Source organism: Ambystoma mexicanum, chromosome 3p, assembly GCF_040938575.1.
Source record: "Ambystoma mexicanum isolate Mex_15411 chromosome 3p, UKY_AmexF1_1, whole genome shotgun sequence".
In the NCBI taxonomy this organism is placed as follows: domain Eukaryota; kingdom Metazoa; phylum Chordata; class Amphibia; order Caudata; family Ambystomatidae; genus Ambystoma; species Ambystoma mexicanum.
In genome coordinates, this window is record NC_090925.1 from 1,030,789,978 (window position 1) to 1,030,809,063 (window position 19,086).

Here is a 19,086-nt window from a genome sequence, read left to right on the forward strand (position 1 = left end):
TGGTGAAATCCCAAGAAGATATATAAGGTGAGCGGGTAGAATTCTTGTGAGCTACACCCTTGCTAAGTTTCACACATGTTCACCATCTACCTCGTAAAAGTTGACGCACAGCTCATTTACTTTTCTAGACTGATTCATTTGGAACCTATTTGCAAGCAGCATTATGTTTTCGGGTGCAGGATTACCTGGGCTCATTTTGTATTAAGTATATGTGCTGTGAGAAGTGAAGGTGAAGAGCAGTGATTGTAGAAGAACGTGTTATGTTGATGCTAGGCGGGTTCTTTATTCCTTTTGAGCCTGTGAGTCTTCTTATGCATTTCAGAGCTCCAGAAGTGGCGGTCGCCAGAATACTATGAAGCTAATGTGCACAAAATGCAACTGCCCTTTTCCAACAAGTTACTTGGCAGTGCTGTCACGTTGGAGGAGAAGCAAGAGCGGCGGCAGCAGCAGCTACGCCGGCTTCAAGAGCTGAACGCCCGCCGGCGTGAGGAGAAGCTGCTGCTTGACCAAGAAAGACTTGACAGACTGCTCTTTGTGCAGGTAATCTGGGCAAGGATGTTGATTAATTTTCACGTGCTCCTCCGCCTGTACTTGGTATCCTGCTTTAAAAGCAGAACATTTATTTATTTTCTTGATGCAGGTAATCTGGGAGAAGTCTTCATATACCCCATACTCCTCCCATCCTGTTTGCAAAATGCTGCTTACTGAACCAGGGCCAGGAGAGCTTTGGTTGTGTGTTCTCTGTGCCTACAGCTGAATTTCTTTTGTGAATTCCTGCCTGTTCCTTTTCCTCTACCACCTCTGTACTCACTATTCCTGGGCAGGCAAGGAGAGCTCCTAGTTGTTTTTCCATGTGATCATGGGGTAGCTTTGAAATGTTTGCCACTAGTGGTCTGAGTTTACACATAGCCATGTTTTCAACGCTTCATAGGGAGAAATTGGGCTGTGGTTTGTGCAGAGTAATCAGTTTAATGTATTGGGATCCTGAGTCTCTTACATTCTGCTTAGGTAGGTGGAAGTGGGGAAACTAGATTGGCTGGGGATCGCACATGTGCAGTTTATGTAGGGAATAGTAACAGTTTTCAGAGGAGGTGGGTGAGGGCGACTGCAACCGTAGAAATAGCGAAATCAGCTATGATATGGAGAGGACCAGGTGAGTACTAGGAAATATATGAAATTTGTATGGGTCTTAATCCTGTTGGTGCTCCCTACTTATGTGTTCGGTGGCTCCCAAGGCTGTCGAGAGCTTGAAATAAACCACAAAGAAAAATTAGAAACACTGTTTGATAGGCACTCCATAATGTTACTTTTATTTGTTGTATTGTTTGAAGATCAAATTTGCTCTTGTATAATATTCAAAGAGATGGAAGAAAAAACAATAGTTGTCTCCTCCTGTACAGAAATCAAACAATCCCCATAATAAATAACTGCCCTTATGTGACTGTTAACATTTTCTGTCAAATATATTTCCCTATTTTAGTTGATACACCCCTTATCTGTAGGGCTGTGTCTAACCACAAGACGTGGGTGACTAAATGTAAAGGTTTTCTTCAGAGCTATATTTTGTTGTGCAGGAACTCCTGGATGATGGGCACATAGAACAATTCCACAAAGCCCTGGTAGAGCTGAACATGGACTCTGCTGAAGAGCTGCATTCCTACATCCTCAAGCTGAGTCAGGTCGTTGAGCAGACCAAACAGAAGATTTTACAGGCAGAAGTCAGTATGGAAGTGGTGGACAGCAAGATCCAGGTGAGTACACCATTGTGAGTTCCCCTCCGATGATACTCCTAATTCACTGGCACATTCTGGCAAGCACTTGTATTCCAGTTATAGCGCTATGTAATTGCGTGCAACCACCCACTGTAACCTGGCTAGACCTTGCCGGCAGTTGACGGCTGTATATTTTAGTGTGAAAGCAGTGGGGTTTCTGCTTTTTTGAGATTGGCAAGCTGAAGATCTCTCCAGTGAGGGACTCCAGACTGTTTTTTGCATTAGCAGAAATCTCCATCCTTATCTAACCTTGCTCACTCTTTCTTGTACGCACGTCTTTACAAATGCAAATGGCCACTTGCAGTCTTCCGCATATTCATTTTTCTATGATGGTCTAGCTTCTCAATCGTGGGATTGTCGTTAATATTCATAAAAGCTGATTATCTCCACCAGTGTGCATGATCCCAGAACACTTTTAAATGGTTGAGCAAAAACATCTAATGATGTGACTCCAAGCCAGAGAGGTACACAACATTGATTTAGTTTATCATTTGTAGACATTTCACTCCCAAAAAACAAATCCTTCTTTATTTTTGTGAAGCTTAACGTTATCAAGTAAATTGGGGATAGGGGCATGGAAAACGTTTAGGCATGCATGTTAAACGTGTAAAATAACTGTTAATGTAATGCACCCTCCCCATTGCAAGTTAATTTATTGTATACCCGTGGAGCAAGTAACCCTGTGCATGGTTGTTTTAACTAAAGTCTTGGAAGTTCCATCTGTGTTTTGTCCCCTTGTAGTTGACTCAATCCCTTTTCAAAGTATTTGTCATATGAAAGTAATGCATTTTTACGGTTCTTTGCATTCAAAATTGTACGCCTGACTCTTCCGTCACAATTCTGGCACTCTCTTGTTAAGTGTACTTTTGTTTTTGGTCCGGTGTAAATCTTGGTGCTGCTGTCCATCTGTGCCTTATTTATTTCCATGACACTTATGAATGCCATATGTTTCAGAGCTGATATTTAGGAAGCAGAGAAAGAGAGAAAAGCCAACTTTGGTCCAAGGGGGAAGTTTTCTGGAGCGCTCTTTTGACTGTCATCTGCTAGAACGCTATAGCCTTCATTAAAGGGCCTGGGTGAGTGAATCCCCAACCCTGGCAGCTTCCATTAGTGTTCGACCCCACCGGTAGAAGGTAACCCACCTATTGGCATATGTCTGTACTACACAAGTTGGTAGTGTGACTGAGCAGCCAGACTTACCTCAAAAGGGGTAAATGTGAGCTGTAGCATCGAAATTCACCAATACAAGTATCCAAATAACACTTACACTGAAGGTTTTCAGGTAAAATAATTATTTAACGGTCCATTTTAAATAAATATTCTTTAAAAAGGGCAATGTGCAACAATAAAAATATACTTCAAATGACTTTTTCAGAATCAAGACAAAGCAAGTAGATACTCTTTAGAGATGCTGCATGCACAATTACGACACCCTGAGGTGATTTCACTAACTAGGACAGTATTGGCACTTTTGTACTTTGTAAAATTCCGAGGTTGTTAGAAAGGAAATGTTAAGGAAGGCAAAAGGTTAAACAGGTTCTCAGAGCATGTGAGCACTTTTAAATCTTCCAATGAAGTCTACATAAAAACCTTTCCCAGTAATATTAGTTAAAAACCAATGCATCACCTATGAGGGACAGTAGGAATCAGTCAATGGACTTGAAGAATCGCCAGGGAGCCAGGAAATCCAAAGTCAATTGGAGCAAAGTCTATGGAGCTGTAGCACTTCTTCGATGGCAACAAAGTCTTGCACAAAGTTAGAGAGTTGTAGAAAATCACTGTTGGGCTACAAGCTGTTAAACTTGTGAAAGTTAGATCTGAAATCAAATGTAGAAAAGCAGCTACTGCAAGTTTCAACTGAGAAAAGCAAGCTACAGACAGAGGTAAGTACCACTTAGTCATAACAGTACCTTAGAAGAAGAGGATCCAGCTGGCTTCTGTCTTGGTTGCAGTGTTTCAGATCCTGTGTTCCTGTGCCTCAGTCGTGGAGACAACTGGGAGGACGTCTGGAGGACTCCTGCACAGCAATTCGGAGGTCGGCTGCAGCTACGGGCTTTGTTCACTTGGTAAACCGCACCACCGCAGATCTTGGACACTAGTTGGACTTCCTTCACTCCTTGAGTCCAGCACTCTGGTGAGGTGACTCGAGCCTGGGTTGTCCTGCTTTGGGTGGGTCCTCTGGAGACTCCTGGAGCTTTTGGCAGGCTTGCAGACGTTGAACTCGACTATGGATTTCTTGACCCCGGCCACTCGGTTCCACCAGCTGCAAAGAAGTACCGCCAGTTGGGAAAGGTCTTCCAGTAAAGTTTGTCTCTGGGTTAGTTGGTCCCACTAACCCAAGGGAAGAAGTCCTTTCCAGAGCTTCTTTGAGTTTCAGCACATTAGCAGGGCTTCACCGGACAGTTGGACGGTCCAGGAGGATGCAGCAAGCTTCGGTCACGGTTTCTTCGTCAGGGTGTCTTCAGTCCAAGAAGCCTCGCCTTTTATGCAGGTTTCTCCCACACAGCAGGTTGACTGCCCTGCAAGGACAGCCAGCAAGACAATCAGGACTGGGTGCATTCAGGTTGCCCTCGAGACCTCCCTCACTTCTGCCCGACACACTGGAGCCAGAGGCAAAACGAACAAAGGGGTCAAACTTGGTTTGGCGCGCAGAGTAAAACCCACGAAAGACCTCACAAACAAGAAATGGTGAAAAAAAAGTGCCATCAGCCATTTAAAGTAGTGAGGGTAACATACACAATGTTACATGAGTGAGTGGGAAAAGGTGCTAATAACTAACCCCACAGCACACCACATAAGATGGGGTGTGCTGGATCTACAAAGAGACAAGGTAAGTAAAGTCAATTTCACTTTGCTATTCTTGGGAACTGTAGTTCACCCAAGAAAAGGTATTTAAACCACATGAGAAATCTAAAGGATTTATCTGCGTCACTGCACTGAAGGTGCTGTGTGTCACCATACAGAAAGTAGATGCTATCAAGTTTGTCAGACTCCAAAAACAAGGGAAACCCATAATCCAAATTGTATCAAGACACACGAGAGAGTGAGAAAAAGGTCCCACTCACTCTAGGATTAAAATTAAAAGTCCTAAAGTCCAGCAAAAGAGCTGAGTGTCTCTAAGGTTGAAGGGAATTGGTACAGAAATGAGAATTCTCCCTAACAATGAGAAATTCCAATTGTGGATCTTGTTGGTATCTTTGGTAGTTTGTTATTTTACTGGTTATATGGTGTCTGATGTCAAACGTTTGGTTGGCAACAGTAAGGGTTTTCTCAAAGCGTCATTGAAGGTTGCATCCTTATACACCTTGTTTCTGATGTTCTACCCTTAGCCTATTAGAATGCCCGAAAAGGAGTACTCCCTGTTTACCGCTTATTGTCCCTTGGTGAGTTTTCTCACCCAGAAAGTGTTTTGGATGGTAGGTTGGTGCATCTGTTTTCTGTCACTTATTCCCTGAGCAGGAGCAATGTGATTACTAAGGCAGTTTGAAGCCCTACTACCTGGTCTTTTCTTTGTGGTCCTGCTTTGTTTATTTTTAAAATAAGGAATGGCTGATTTGGGCCATACTCATAGGTTTAGGTTAGATGAAGATCTCTGACTCCTAAATCCTTGTGTGGCCCATGAAAGTGGAGTTTTGTTAGCCAATACCAATTTAGAAGGCTGCAAATTATTTATTGGAAAGGTATCAATTGGAACCTGTAGCTTCTGTGGATACCCTGAGCCATTCTAGACTGTGCCCGAAGTAAACCAAATGCTAATAGTTGGTTGCTGTGCTACTTACCTCTGATCCCAGTGAGGGTGAAACTTTCTCTGTCCAAGTGAATCTTACATGAACCAGCAAGGATAGCTATCTTCTGACCCTGCAACCCTGCCCTAGCAGATTTCTGGGCCTGCGACAATCGCTGAAATGAACAGAAGTTGGAGCTGCTGTTCTACTGAAACAAGAGAGTGGAAGAATGGTTGCTGCTCGTCAAAGGTACCTGCTCCTTCATGTTGAAATCCTGGCCTGCACCTTTGCAGCTACTAATTCTCAGGATTGTCTAATGCTTTCCTTTTAAAAAGTCCTTGTCCGCACTACAATAGTGACCTTTTATGGATCATGGCTGCCGCTGTTTCTATTGAGAACAGCTCTTCTTGAAGTGTTCCTCCAGTATTTCCACGTGTGTTCTTCATCCAGCCATCTACAGGGGCCATGCTTGCAGAACCTGCAGCAGCAAATAGCACTCTATCCAAAACTAAAATGGCAACATAGGCTTCGATCTCTGCACCCGTGACACTAGGGCTACCTTCACCTCCTCCAACTGGCAGGGTTGCAGTTCTAGGCTTTTATTGCCTCCAGTTTGTTTATTTTTATTTTGGCTGCATGGGCTTTGCCTGCTGTCATTCTCAAATCCCCCCCCCCCCAAATCTCCCTTAATTCCAACATTGACTGCAATCGTGCAGGTCTTCATCTCTGAAATGCTTGTTTCTCCAAGCAAGGCCTGGGTGTCTAACTTGGTTCAGGGACTCATCCAGTGGGTGTGCGGGGAGCAGGGTGGTTGGGGTGTGGGGGGCGGGGCGGGTTCCCCATCCTCACCAGCCTGAGCCTCTGCAGCTCTCCTGTTACGTTACATTGGTACTTTTTACTGTATTTTTGTTAAGACCATGAGCTGCTGTTTTCGTCCTATGGGAAAACCCGTACGACTACCTAAACAAACGAGTACCCTTGGTACCTACATTTTTGTTTTCTTCAATCTACCTGTAAACCTGTACTGCAAACCTAATTAAATGGGGCTTAGTGATTTTTAGGGACACTTGCTGATTTTGCCCCTTTTGCTTTTAAAACCTGTATCCCTTTTATGCTCACCTCCTATAGTTTAATCATTTTATGTCCCTGTAAAATGTTTGTTCTACTTAAACGTGTGCCTTGCAGGGACTGTTTTTGCTACTTTTACTTTTGACTAGCCTTTATTTTTTAGTTACTTAACCGTTCCTGAACCATCGCTATCAACTATACTGTGTACTGTTATTACTTACCGGCTTCTCTTTTCACCAGAAGTATTTCTTCAATTTTTATTGAGGCAACCCCCGCATGTCAGCGAACACATTCCTATGGTTCATATGTGCCGGGGAGACACGTCGGTGGAGCGGGTGGAAGAGGCAAACCTGTCTGTGCCTCAGACGGGCCCTAGACTAATGGGCCTGTTAAGTGCTACTCCCGCTCGCATCTACATTTTCTTTGTGCCGATGAACACTAGCTCTCCAAAGAATTTCTTGGTGGGATCCCTAAACTGCGTAACTGCGCTCACAGCCTGTCCCCATCAGCTCAATTGTTTCACGGCTAATGTTTGTTCCCTAGCAGCCTATACTAATGAATGCTATGAGTTACCCCATGAATACCACCTGATTTGGTGTTTTTGACTAAAACCTGGTTGAAGGAGGCATCTGGTCCAGACAGTTTTCAAGTTCTGCCACTAAATGATAATATTTGCAATCGCAGAGACTCACTACGCCCTGGGGCCGGTCTGGCAGTCATCTATCAATCCACACTGAACGGCATGATCGTACCTATTGTCCATTCTCTTAAAATGGGGGCAATTCTGATTTGCTTATCCCTTTCTGCCTCACAGACCCTTTGTCTTAATAGTTTACTGTCCACCCACGCCTTACTCGTCCTGCCCCCTGATCTTTGCTAGGTGGCAGCAAACTTAAAACTGCAATTTTCCAGTATTTCTATTCCTGGGGATTTTAACTTGCACCCAAATGACTCTACTAATCCCTCCTCTCTGGGTCCTCTTCCAACCGCAGTTGCGGTGGTGAAGGACCTTGGATGCAAAATCTGTGTCTTTCTGTGGAAGCCCAGGTCAACATGGTTTGCCGAAATGCTTACTTTAAACTTAAAATCCTTTGCACGGTTCATCCCTTTTTACCACTTCACCATTGCGTTCCTGTGGTGTCATCCATTCTTGGAAGGACTGACTACTGCAACTCTCTGTGCTTAGCTCAGCCTCTTTAACTTCTGAAAATGCTACAGGTGTTGAAGAATTCTGCAGCCAGAGCCGTCACTGGCAAGGCTTTTGGTGCTTCCATCTAGCCAGCCCTCCGTCACCTGCACTGGGTGCCTTTTGCTCGCCGTATTGAATTCAAGGCACTTTACATCGTCCACCCTGCTTTTTATGGAGTCGGTGCTGAGTATGTTCAGGACACATTTCGTCCAGATACTCCCGCCTGAGCTTTAAGATCAGAGCATGCTTTATGCATTCAGGTACCAAAGCCTTGCGGGTGGGAGAACAAGCTTTCTCTGTGGTGGCAGCAGTACTGTGGAACAAGCTGCCATGCTCCCTACGCACGACTAACAGTCGCCTGTTTCGACGACAATTTAAGAACCTTATTTTCTGATCTATTACCTTGGTCACCAGCTGCTTCTCCTCTCAATATCTTGAGCACTGTGATGTCTTTATTGGTGTAGGTCTCTGGTGTACAAATTCTATTAACATATAACCTACTCTAACATAACCCCTGCACATACACTTCTGAGGACTTCAGAAAAACCTCCCAACGCTGCCTGGAAGTGAGATCCTGACCAAGGATTGCAGCACCCAGGGGTTGAGAGGAGGAAGGAGTGTAGGAATGTGTTTCAACATGCTCCGTTCAACTAAAGCAGCCTACATTGGTACACTCTGAGTACACACTCCTATTTCAATAGTATGTCCTGCATTAGAAAACCTATTGATTTTAAATGTAATCTCCTGCACATGCATGATCACTAGAATGTATTTTCTTTTTCGTCTTTATCATCAGGAAATGGCATAAGGCAATATGTAGAATGCCCATTTTTGTTCCATCTGAACACCAATCCAGGAGTTGTTTGTAAATTCATGGCAGTGGTAAGTGCAGTGGGAGGGGTCGAGAATAGTTGGCATCTTCCTGACTCTTGAAATAGTTTTTATTTCAGAAAATTCAGTGTTTTCCTGACCACCCTAGAGCCCCTTTAGCACTGAAGCTTGCAGATGCCTTGGGGCCAAAGAGGATTCATGCAGAGTGAATTCAATATTTGAAGATATTTGGAAAAAAACCTAGTAAAAAGTGCTTCCTTTAAAGAAAGGAAAAACTCTGAATACCTCCTGTTCTACTCGCTCATGCAGTGGTGTTCAGGGTCTTTCAGGACGCCTTCCCTCTTGCCCTGCTTTTAAAAATCTATTTTGGCCTGCTTCTGGCACTGATCTGATCCTTTTGGCCTGGATTGCCAAGATTATGCAAATGCCACATTATGATTTCGTTTAGCAGACTTCAAGCCCCCTCTTTGCTGAGCTGGTAGGCCATCTGTCACTGGATGATTCAAAATCACTTAATTTTCAACCCTGTGAAAACTCAGATCTTGCTATGTGCAACACCACCCTGATTGCACACATGCTTGTCTGACCCATCAAACTGTGCAGCACTCGCCCCTGGTGAGGCATGGGACCATGCCTGAGTGGGTACTAATCTCACAGCTTGATGTTGCGGCAAGCGCTGCATTTCATTCTGGTGCTCCTTTCAAGGACAACATTTAAGGGGCCCTTATTCCTTTCTAGATAAAACTGGCCCCCTATTTCCCCAAGCGCAACCTCCAGTCTTCCTGCACTTTTCTTTCAAACCGGCTGCCAGAGGCGTAGGCCGGGTAGTACCTGAGCAGGCAAGGCCCACCCAAAATCTGTAAATGGCAAACTGTATTAGATTAAGTTCCCACTTGCTAGACAATCCTGGCTACGCCTTTGGCGGCTGCATTAGCAAAGGCTAGGTGGAAACTCCTTTTCTCTCCGAGCACTGCAACTGTAGAACTCTTTCCCAATTGATTTGCAACTTCCGTTTTTTCAGGAAAACGCTAAAAAATGCGTTTTTTTTTTTCACTACCCTGCAGCCATAATAAACACGCAACCCACCAATCTTGCATATCAACCGGTTGCCTCCCCCATTCCTCTCCAATGCCCACCCTTGCTTCAACCCTACCATGCCTTTCCTCTACCTCAACCCCTTTTATCCCTTGTCCTAGCATCCTCATCGTTCCTCTTACTGCCGCTCCTCCTCACCTCTAATGTACACATTATGCTCTTACCATGCCCCCACTTTCTGAAATCCCGTTTTCCTCTATCATTTCCACAACTTGACAAACCACTGCTTTCCAAAATAGATCTTATTGCAACATCCTCCTGTTAGGAACCACAAAGATTAATCTGGTTAAAATGCAATTGCTACAAAACAAAGCCTTAAGGGCAGCCTTTGGATTAAAAAAGTGACCATTTTGAATGGATTGTGTCCTCCCACGTATTCCTTATCTTTGATAAATCCACTTCCAGCTTGCTGGCCTTAGAATTCTTTTTCACAGTAGAGGGCACTGCGCTTCGATGTCCCTCAAGTGGGTGTCCCTCAAGGGCCTCCGTATCGGTGCCGACGTCACCATAGGTATAAATAGCCTTGCGCAGCGTCCGATGCTCAGTTCCGTTTTTCTGCACTTCGTGAGCCTTATGTTTGTCATTTCCTCCACAAGCTGGGCTTCTCCCTCAACCATCACAGAGACTCCAGTTCATTGGAGCAGTCCTGGACACATCCTTGGGAAAAGCCTCGCCACCAGAGGTGAGGGCTCAAGATATTGTACAGATGGTTACCAGGTTTCAAAATGCCCAATGTCTACCGGCCTTCGACTTTTTGAGGTTGCTCGGTCTCATGGCATGCTGCATTTTCCTAGTGCCAGAGGCTCGCCTGAGGATGAGTTCTCTCCAGTGGGCGCTAAGGACCCAGTGGTAACAATTCTCAGGAAGGATGTCAGATCTCCTACTAATCCCTAACTTAGTAGCTCGAGACCTTCAGTGGTGGTTTTATTGGGAGAACATCTTGAAAGGAGAACAGTTTTGGCAACCATGGCCGGAGATAACAGTAGTCATGGATGTTTTTTGTGTTTATTTGTAATGCGCAAGCATACCCTAAGGTAACAGGGTGCAGCATTTACATGGATATGCGAGGCTTAGTTACAACAATGAGGGCAACGGAGGCCATCGCCCGTCCCTTCCGAACGGCGCTCGGATGCCTCGCTTACGGGGTGGGGAGCCCATACCAATGACTTGACCATCAGCGGTCGTTGGTCTCCATCAGAGTCCAGGCTACACATCAACCTATTAGAGCTGAGAGCAATCAGACTAGCGCTGAAGGCTTTCCTGCCATCAGTACAGGGAAAGAATGTCCTGATAATGACGGACAACACAGTGGTCATACACTACCTCACCAAAAAGGGGCGTAGAGTCACTGCCACTGTGCAGAGAGGCAATGCGGCTCTGGTTATGGGCAATTCAAGAAGCAATCTCTCTATCAGCAGTTCACCTAGCCGGAGAGAAGATCTTGACGGCGGACGATCTGAGCAGGCAGAACAAAGTATCCTACGAGTGGGAACTAGCTCAGGAAATCCTTCAAGAGATCTTCGTCCTTTGGGGAACCCCTCAAGTGGATTTGTTCGCCACCAGTATCAACCGGAAATGCGATCAGTATTGCTCAAGGGAATTTACCCCGAGAGGTGCTCTAGGGGACGTGTTCATAGTGGATTGGGTGTTTCCACTTCTGTACATGTTTTCTCCAGGCTCCGTCATTCCTCAAATGATCAGGAGGTTGAGAAGATTCCGGAAACCCATGATCCTAATTGCTCTGGATTGGGCCAGGAGAACGTTGTACCCAGATATTCTAGACATGTCCATCTGTCCTCCGATTCATCTTCCGCAAAGAGAGGATCTTCTCCCGCAGAAGGGAGGCCGGGTTCTCCATCCAGATATCAGGACCCTATCCCTTCATGCCTGGTTTCTGAAAGGCTGAGATACAAGGATTGGGATCTCGTGGATGACGTTATGCAGGTGTTGCTTTCAGCCAGAAGGCCAGCAACAAAATCTTTATACCGCTGCCATTGGAACAAATTTTGCAGTTGGTGTAGAGAAAAGAATATTGAACCCTTTTCATGTAGTACACCGATGGTGTTATCTTTTTTGCTATATTTGGCTAATTCAGGTCTTCGAGTTGGCACAATCAAGGGCTACCTCGCAGCGCTGTCAATCTTCAAGCGCACTGCGGAGGAACCTTTATACTTCAAATTTCCCATAGTGATACAATTTCTGAAAGGGTTAACTAATGTTTTTTCCCCCACCCAACTCCTTTTCAAGTTCCAGTGTGGGACCTAAACCTAGTCTTGAAATTTCTAATGGGAACTCCATTCGAACCCTTCATTCTCCAGCATGGGGTCTGGCATGGATTCACATGCTCATGAATATTCCCCGTCGTCAGGCTGGGAATCCTCGGTAAAGAAAAAAATCAGTATCAGTTTCGTTTCTGATCTGTCTTTCTTAGTAACCAATCACTGGTCCCTGGGTCATACTGCCCCCAGCCAATGACTGCCCTCTCTCTAAGCCCCGCCCCTGGCAGCCATCCTCAGATTTTTACCGCACTTTCAAGAGTTGGGAGTCCTCGTTTTTCAGAGAGATTTATCTAATTTTTTCGGTTTAATCGAGCCTCAAGCTCCCCGTCTCTAATTCCGATCAACGGGGACCCGTTTCGGATTTTTCTATGCCCCTCAAGGGTGAAATTTTTGTCGAGTTACGCTTCTTTGAGGATTCCAGAAGTTTCTGAGGCCTACCTCACGGGCAGAGGAACATGGCCCAGGAGAAGAGCTCGACTCCCGGCAAACTGCTCAGGATCTGCCCTGGATGCAATCTACAGAATGTGTTCAAGGAGGACGAGCATTCGAGATGCCTCTACTGCCTCCACGAGGACAAAACGCACGTGGAGAAGGACTGTGAGTTTTGCATGAACATGTCGGACCGAACTATGAGGGATCGTCAGACCCGTCTCTTCCACTGACTGGAAGGCAAAAGCCCAGCAGGTGAGAAGAAGAAGAAGAAAGTCTGAGCGGTCTTCTAAGTCCTGTAAGGGCGCCCCGACGATGGGGGCCCAACAGAAGGCAAAGCACTGCGAGTCCGCGGGCACCAGGAGTGCTGAACGGTCAGGCTCCTCAGCTGCCAGACAGGGCGCATCTTCACCGACACCATCAACCACAAGCCAACGCTCTGGCTCGGGGAAGAGAAAATCCGAGAACCCGGCTAAGCTTCTGGAGAGGCCCCGGTCGATCTCGAAAGAACCGGCCGAAGGCGGCGACCCTCCCCCAAAGGTGAAGGCCTCAAGCACCCCCAAGGTGGTGAAGGCCTTGATTCACCCGGCTAAAGCCTCTATCGAGGGAGTCGCTGCGACCCTGGCAAAGCCTGTGGAGGCGACTTCGGGGCCCAGAGTTTCCCTGCCTCTGCTGAGGGAATCCTCTTTTAAGCCCATCGAGAAGACCTCCGTGAAGACCCTGGTGGAAAAAGAGGCGGGGCGCCGGTGGCCGTTACGGACACAACCTCCGAGGAGGAACTTGTTGAAGTCGTAGAGGGACTCGATAAGAATTTGGAAGAGGCCCAGTCCCACAGGAGAAATACCGACTAGGGGGGCGACGAGAGCGAGGGTGGCGACGACGAGGCTACCGCGGAGGAGCAATCGTCGCGCCCGTCGCAGCCCGAGCCACAGGGCAACTCGGCGGCCATTTTGACGGCAATCCAAGCCTTATGCACGGAGATAAGGACGAGATTGCCCATACCCCCAACGGACGACCCAACTGCACCGGGTCCGTCGGGAAGCACTCCAAACAAGAGGAGGAGAATTCATCCAGCCCCGTCCTTTCATCCCTCACGGTCCTCTCAGCCGTTGCCGCCTTCCCCGGTCCTGAGGGATGACACGGGAACAGACACGGCCACGACGGGGACGGATGATGATGACGGCGGTGACGACGGGACTGACCTCCCGTCGCCGACGAAATTGGCTCCTTCCATGCCATGATTGCCAGAGTGTCCGAGCTTTTCCAGCTCTGCCCCGAAGAGAAGGATGGCTTCCTCTACCAACGACGCGAGGCCAAGAGGAAGACGGTCCTCGCGGTGCCGTTGCCGGATGACATCTGGGAAGAACCCGTCCACGATGCCTGCCGAGAGGGACCGGTACGAGAAGAAGTACCGGGTCCCCGACGCCGCCCCTTTGTGCATTAGGGCACAACCGACCCCGGATTCGGTCGTCTCGGCAGCGGCCAAGAAGAAAGCGGGGGAGCATCGGCTTCAACTTCCCCACCAGACGGCGAGGGAAAGAAACTGGATGCCATGGGACGACGAGTAATCTCGTCTGCGGCGACGATGATTAAAGCGGCCAACGCCCTAGCAATTGTTGCCCGCTACGACAGGGAGTTGTGGTACAAGATCACCCCCCCCTGCTGGACTTCCTCCCGGACGACAAGAGGGCAGAGGCCCTAGCGATCCTGCAGGGGGGTGAAGTGGCGTCGGACCACGCCATAACGGTGGCCACTGACATTGCCGACACCGGTTTCCACCAGTTGGGCAATGGTGTTTGCCTTCCACGGCGGGGGTGGCTCAAGGCAACGGATTTCCGCCAAGATTTACAAGCCAAAGGTTTGGACATGCCCTAATCTGTTTGGGAAGACGGTGGATGAGTCACTTCAGGCCATCAAGACCGACACGGAGATGGCTCGGGCCTTGGTAGTTCTGCAGCAACGACAGCCACCCTTTCCGAACTCCGGAGGCAAAGGTGCCTCCAAGGGATTCGGCGGCGGCTCCTCGACGTACTGTCAGGCAGCCCGCTCCACGTCTCAAGAAGCCTATAGGGGACGGGGCAAATCAAGCGGATCTCACCGTCGTCGCCATGGGGGCCAGGGTGGCAAGGCCGCCGCCAAGCAGGATTGAACCGGCCGTCGCGTCGGGCCCCCACCGGAGCACCCCGGTGGGAGGCCGGCTGGCGAAGTTCGTCAGCGTGTGGGAGTCCTTCTCCACCGACCGTTGGGTGCTGGATGCCCTGGCCCCCGGGCACACTCTAAAGAAGTGCCCCCGCATTCCTCCCGTGGCCAGGAAGGAAAACCACGTCCTTCAACTGCTGTTAGAGGTACGGGCGATGCTCAAAAAAGGGGCCATCGAGCTCGTCCCAAAGAGGCTACGGGGCGCCGGAGTATACTCAAGATACTTCCTCGTCAGAAAGAAGACGGGAGGATGGCGTCCCATCCTGGACCTAAGTAGACTAAACAAATACATCAAGGCACAAAAGTTTCGGATGGTCACCCTCCAATACGTACTTGGCCAGCTGGAGGAAGGCGACTTCCTATCGTCGTCGGATTTGGAGGATGCGTACTTTCACATCCCCATTCTAAGAGGACACCGAAGGTTTCTCAGGTTTGTGGTCCAAGGACGGCATTCCCAGTTCAAGGCCCTCCCTTTCGGATTGAAGTCGGCACCCAGGGTGTTCACCAAGTGCCTAGCACCAGTGGCGGTGCGGCTGCGCCTGCAGGGGATCCATGTCTACCCCTACCTGGACGACTGGCTCATCCGAGCAAGACAAGGGAACTCGCCGTCGAACACACGGCGATGACCGTGCAGCTGCTCACGGACCTGGGTTTCTCCATCAACTTCCCCAAATCCCACCTGGTTCCGTCGCAGGTCGCGCTGTTTCTGGGAGCCAAACTTGATACAGTAGCGCGATTGGCCTCGCCGTCGGAGGAAAGGACGTGGGCCATCCTGAGCAAGGTACAGCGTCTGCTGGCCACGGACGTTGCCAAGGTGAGGTCCATTAAGTCGCTTCTCGGGATGTCCTCATGCATCTATCTGGTGCGCCTGTGCAAGCTTCAGGTGCGTCCTCTCGAGGAGTTCCTCGACGCCCGTTGGATGCAAGCAGCGGGCAGTTTCGAGGACAAGATATCGCTCGACGAGGTCTTCCGCCAAGCAATTTGGTGGTGGGGCACCCGCGCGCATCAAGCGGCGGGCACGGACTTTCAGACCCCAGCATACCAGGTGACAGTGACGACAGATGCCTCCCTGGAGGGGTGGGGAGCGCACACCGGAGATCTTCACACGAGAGGCCTTTGACTCCCGGAGGAGAGGCCGCTCCACATCAACTTACTGGAGCTCCGAGCAGTGTTCTGGGCCCTCAGGTCATTCCTCCCGTCCCTCAAGGGCAAGGTGGTGAGAATCTTCACCGACAACACCACCACGATGTTCTACATCCGGAAGCAGGGAGGAACCATATCCCCGGTCCTATCCAAGGAAGCCCAGGATCTGTGGCATTGGGCCGTTGCCCAGGGGATGTTTCTGGTACCCTTTCATCTAGCAGGGATAAAAAAACACCATCGCCGTCTCACTCAGCAGGGAGCTGCGCTCGTGCCATGAGTGGGAACTATGCCAGGATCAAGTGGATCGACTCTTCCAGCGATGGGACAAACCCCAGATCAACCTGTTCGTGGCGGCGACGAACTCCAAGTACCAGAGGTTCGCCAGCAGGTTTCCCCAGTCGAGGAGCATGGGCAATGCTTTCTCATTCTCCTGGGACGGCCTGTTCCTGTATGCGTTCCCTCCGTTGCCGTTGCTGCTCAGACTCGTCAACCAACTCAAGAGGTCCCGGTGCAGGATGATCCTCGTTGCACCGGCGTGGCCCAGACAGATCTGGTTCCCGGACCTTCTGGACTTGTCAGCGTCCCCACCAGTCAAACTGTCGACGGACGCAGATCTTCTCTCCAGAGAAGGAGGCGCCATTCTTCATCACGACCCGGAGTCGCTGAACTTGCAGGCCTGGCTCCTGCAGCGCTAGAGTTTGGATGGTACGATATCCCAGCGGACTGCAAGGAGGTTCTTGCAAAGGCCAGGGCGTCCTCAACTCTCAAGTGCTATGGATATAAGTGGAAGAGGTTCTTTATCTGGTGCCGTGCACAGAAGATTAACCATCTACGGATTACGGCCCCTCAAGTGCTACCGTACCTACTGCGCTGGCCAAGGCGGGACTAGCGCATGCTTCCATCAAGATACACCTGCCAGCGATTTCCCGATACACCAGAACTACAGGACGGCCATCCCTGTGGTCTCTTCGCCTGGTGAAGAAATTTATGAAAGGACTGTTTTGATCGTTCCCGCCGGTGAGGGCTCTGGCCCCGGCATCGGCTCCGGCCCCGGCGTGGGAGCTCAACGTGGTGCTGACCAGGCTCATGGAGGCGCCATTCGAGCCGCTGTATTCATCACCGTTGAAGTTCCTGTCGTGGAAGACCGCATTTGTTGTGGCCATCACCTCCACACGACGAATGGGAGAAATCCAGGCCCTATCCTGCAAGCCTCCATACTTGACTTTTCACGAAACGAGGGTGGTGCTGAGGACGCACCCCTCCTTCATGCCCAAGGTGTCGTCGGACTTCCATCTCAACGCGCCCTTGGTGTTACCTGTTTTCTTCCCGTCGCCTTCGTCGCCGGCCGAGAGGAATTTGCACTCGCTGGATGTAGCTAGAGCGCTGAAGTTCTACGTGGACCGCACGAAGAGTTTTCGGAAGACTTCGCAGCTATTTGTGAACTTTGGACCTGTCAATCAAGGGAAGGCTCTCTCGAAGGCTTCCATTTCCAGATGGCTCTCCGGCTGCATCATGCACTGTCACCGGTTGGCAAACCGACCGTTGCCCGGCCGTCCGAGAGCCCATTTGACCAGAGCGACCGCTGCTACCATGACGTTCTTGTCTGGTGTGCCCCTGCTGGACATCTGCAGGGCTGCTACATGGAGGTCGACGCACACCTTCACGCGATTCTACTGCGTCGACTGGGATTCCAGGGAGGAGTCCAGAGTCGGCCAGGCAGTGCTGTGCAACCTGTTCGCCTGAAGGTGGGCCTGGTGAGGAGGTAAGAGTTGCTTAATGTTGAGTTTATGTAATGCTTAATGTTGAGCCTTGCCACCTCCCGTGGTTGTGCATGTGTGTACTGCTATGTATTCTTATATTCATGAGCACGTGAATCCATGCCAGACCCCATGCTGGAGAAGGAACAAGTTACTTACCTGTAACTGTTCTCTAGCATGGGTCTGTCATGGATTCACATGCGACCCTCCCTCCTACCCCTCTGCGGCTCTTCACTTGGTCATACTGCCATTTTACGTGCTACCAAATCTGAGGATGGCTGCCAGGAGCGGGGCTTAGGGAGAGGGTAGTCATTGGCTGGGGGCAGTATGACCCAGAGACCAGTGATTGGTTACTAATAAGAAAGACAGATCAGAAACGAAACTGATACTGATTTTTTTCTTGACCGAGGATTTCCACCCTGACGGGGAATGTTCATGAGCATGTGAATCCATGCCAGACCCATGCTGGAGAACAACAGTTACAGGTAAGTAACTTGTTCCTTCCTGTTCATTAAGGTTTCTCACTCTTAACAGTCTTTGTAGTGGCTTTAACTTCTGCCAGAAGAGTGAGCGAATTACAAGGTTTATCTTGCAAACCTCCACATACAATCTTTCAGTGAAGCTGAATTTTCTCCCAAAGGTGGTCTCAGAAATCCACATCACACAAAAGATAACCTTACCCTTGTTTTATTCTCCTCCCCATCCAGGGAAAGAGGAAGAGAGATTGCACAGGCTGGATCCAAGGCGTGCCTTGAGTTTTTACATTAGCAGACTTGCGAGGATTAGGCAAGCAGACCAATTTGTGGGGTATGCAGGGCACAAATTAGGTTTATCTATTACAAAACGAACCATTTCAAGATGGATTATATTAACCACTATAGAGTGCTATACATTGGCAGGAAAAGAGCCCCCTCAAGATCTCAGGGCTCATTCAACCAGGCGTATCGCAGCCTTTTCAGCTCTCCAAAGAGGAGTTCCAATTAAGGACATGGGTGCTGCTGCCATATGGTCGTCCACACATACTTTCACTAAATTCTACAGTCTTGATTCCTCCTCTAACGAGGAGACGAAATTTAGGAAAGCTGTTTTGCACTCTGTGCATCTTTAAAGGGAAACATTTCATTTTACTTCCGCCTCCTCTATATACTACTGCTGTGGGAGTCTATCAAAGATGAGGAATACGTGGGAGGACACAATCCATTAGAAGAACAAGTTACTTACCATCTGTAACGTTCTTTCGACTGGATGTTCCTCCCACGGATTCCTTTTCGCCCCTCCCATCCTTCCCCGCAGTAAAACTTTCCTTGTAGTTGCAGCCGACGCTCCTTTTAAGTTTATTAACCATTTCATGCAAAGCAAAAACAGCACCTTAAAACGGAACTGAGTAACGGACGCTGCGTGAGACTATTTATACCTATGGTGAACGTCTGCGCCGATACGGAGGCCTTCGAGGGAAACCGACTTGAGGGACGTCGAAGCGCAGCGCCTTCTACTGTGAAACATTTTTCTGAGGCCAGCAAGCTGGAAGTGGATTAATCAAAGATGAGGACTATGTGGGAGGAACATCCAGTTGAAAGAACGTTACAGTTGGTAAGTAAC

General features: G+C 48.8%; 1 protein-coding gene across 1 annotated transcript in view; it reads left to right on the forward strand.

Moving 5' to 3' along the window:
* The window catches only part of ACTR5 (actin related protein 5), a 508,848-nt gene that overhangs the window by 193,517 nt on the left and 296,245 nt on the right, over positions 1-19,086 (forward strand). The window contains exons 4-5 of the mRNA XM_069652370.1: positions 323-540; positions 1,575-1,751. Coding sequence (XP_069508471.1) covers positions 323-540; positions 1,575-1,751 — 395 coding nt within the window. The remainder of the gene's footprint in view (positions 1-322; positions 541-1,574; positions 1,752-19,086) is intronic.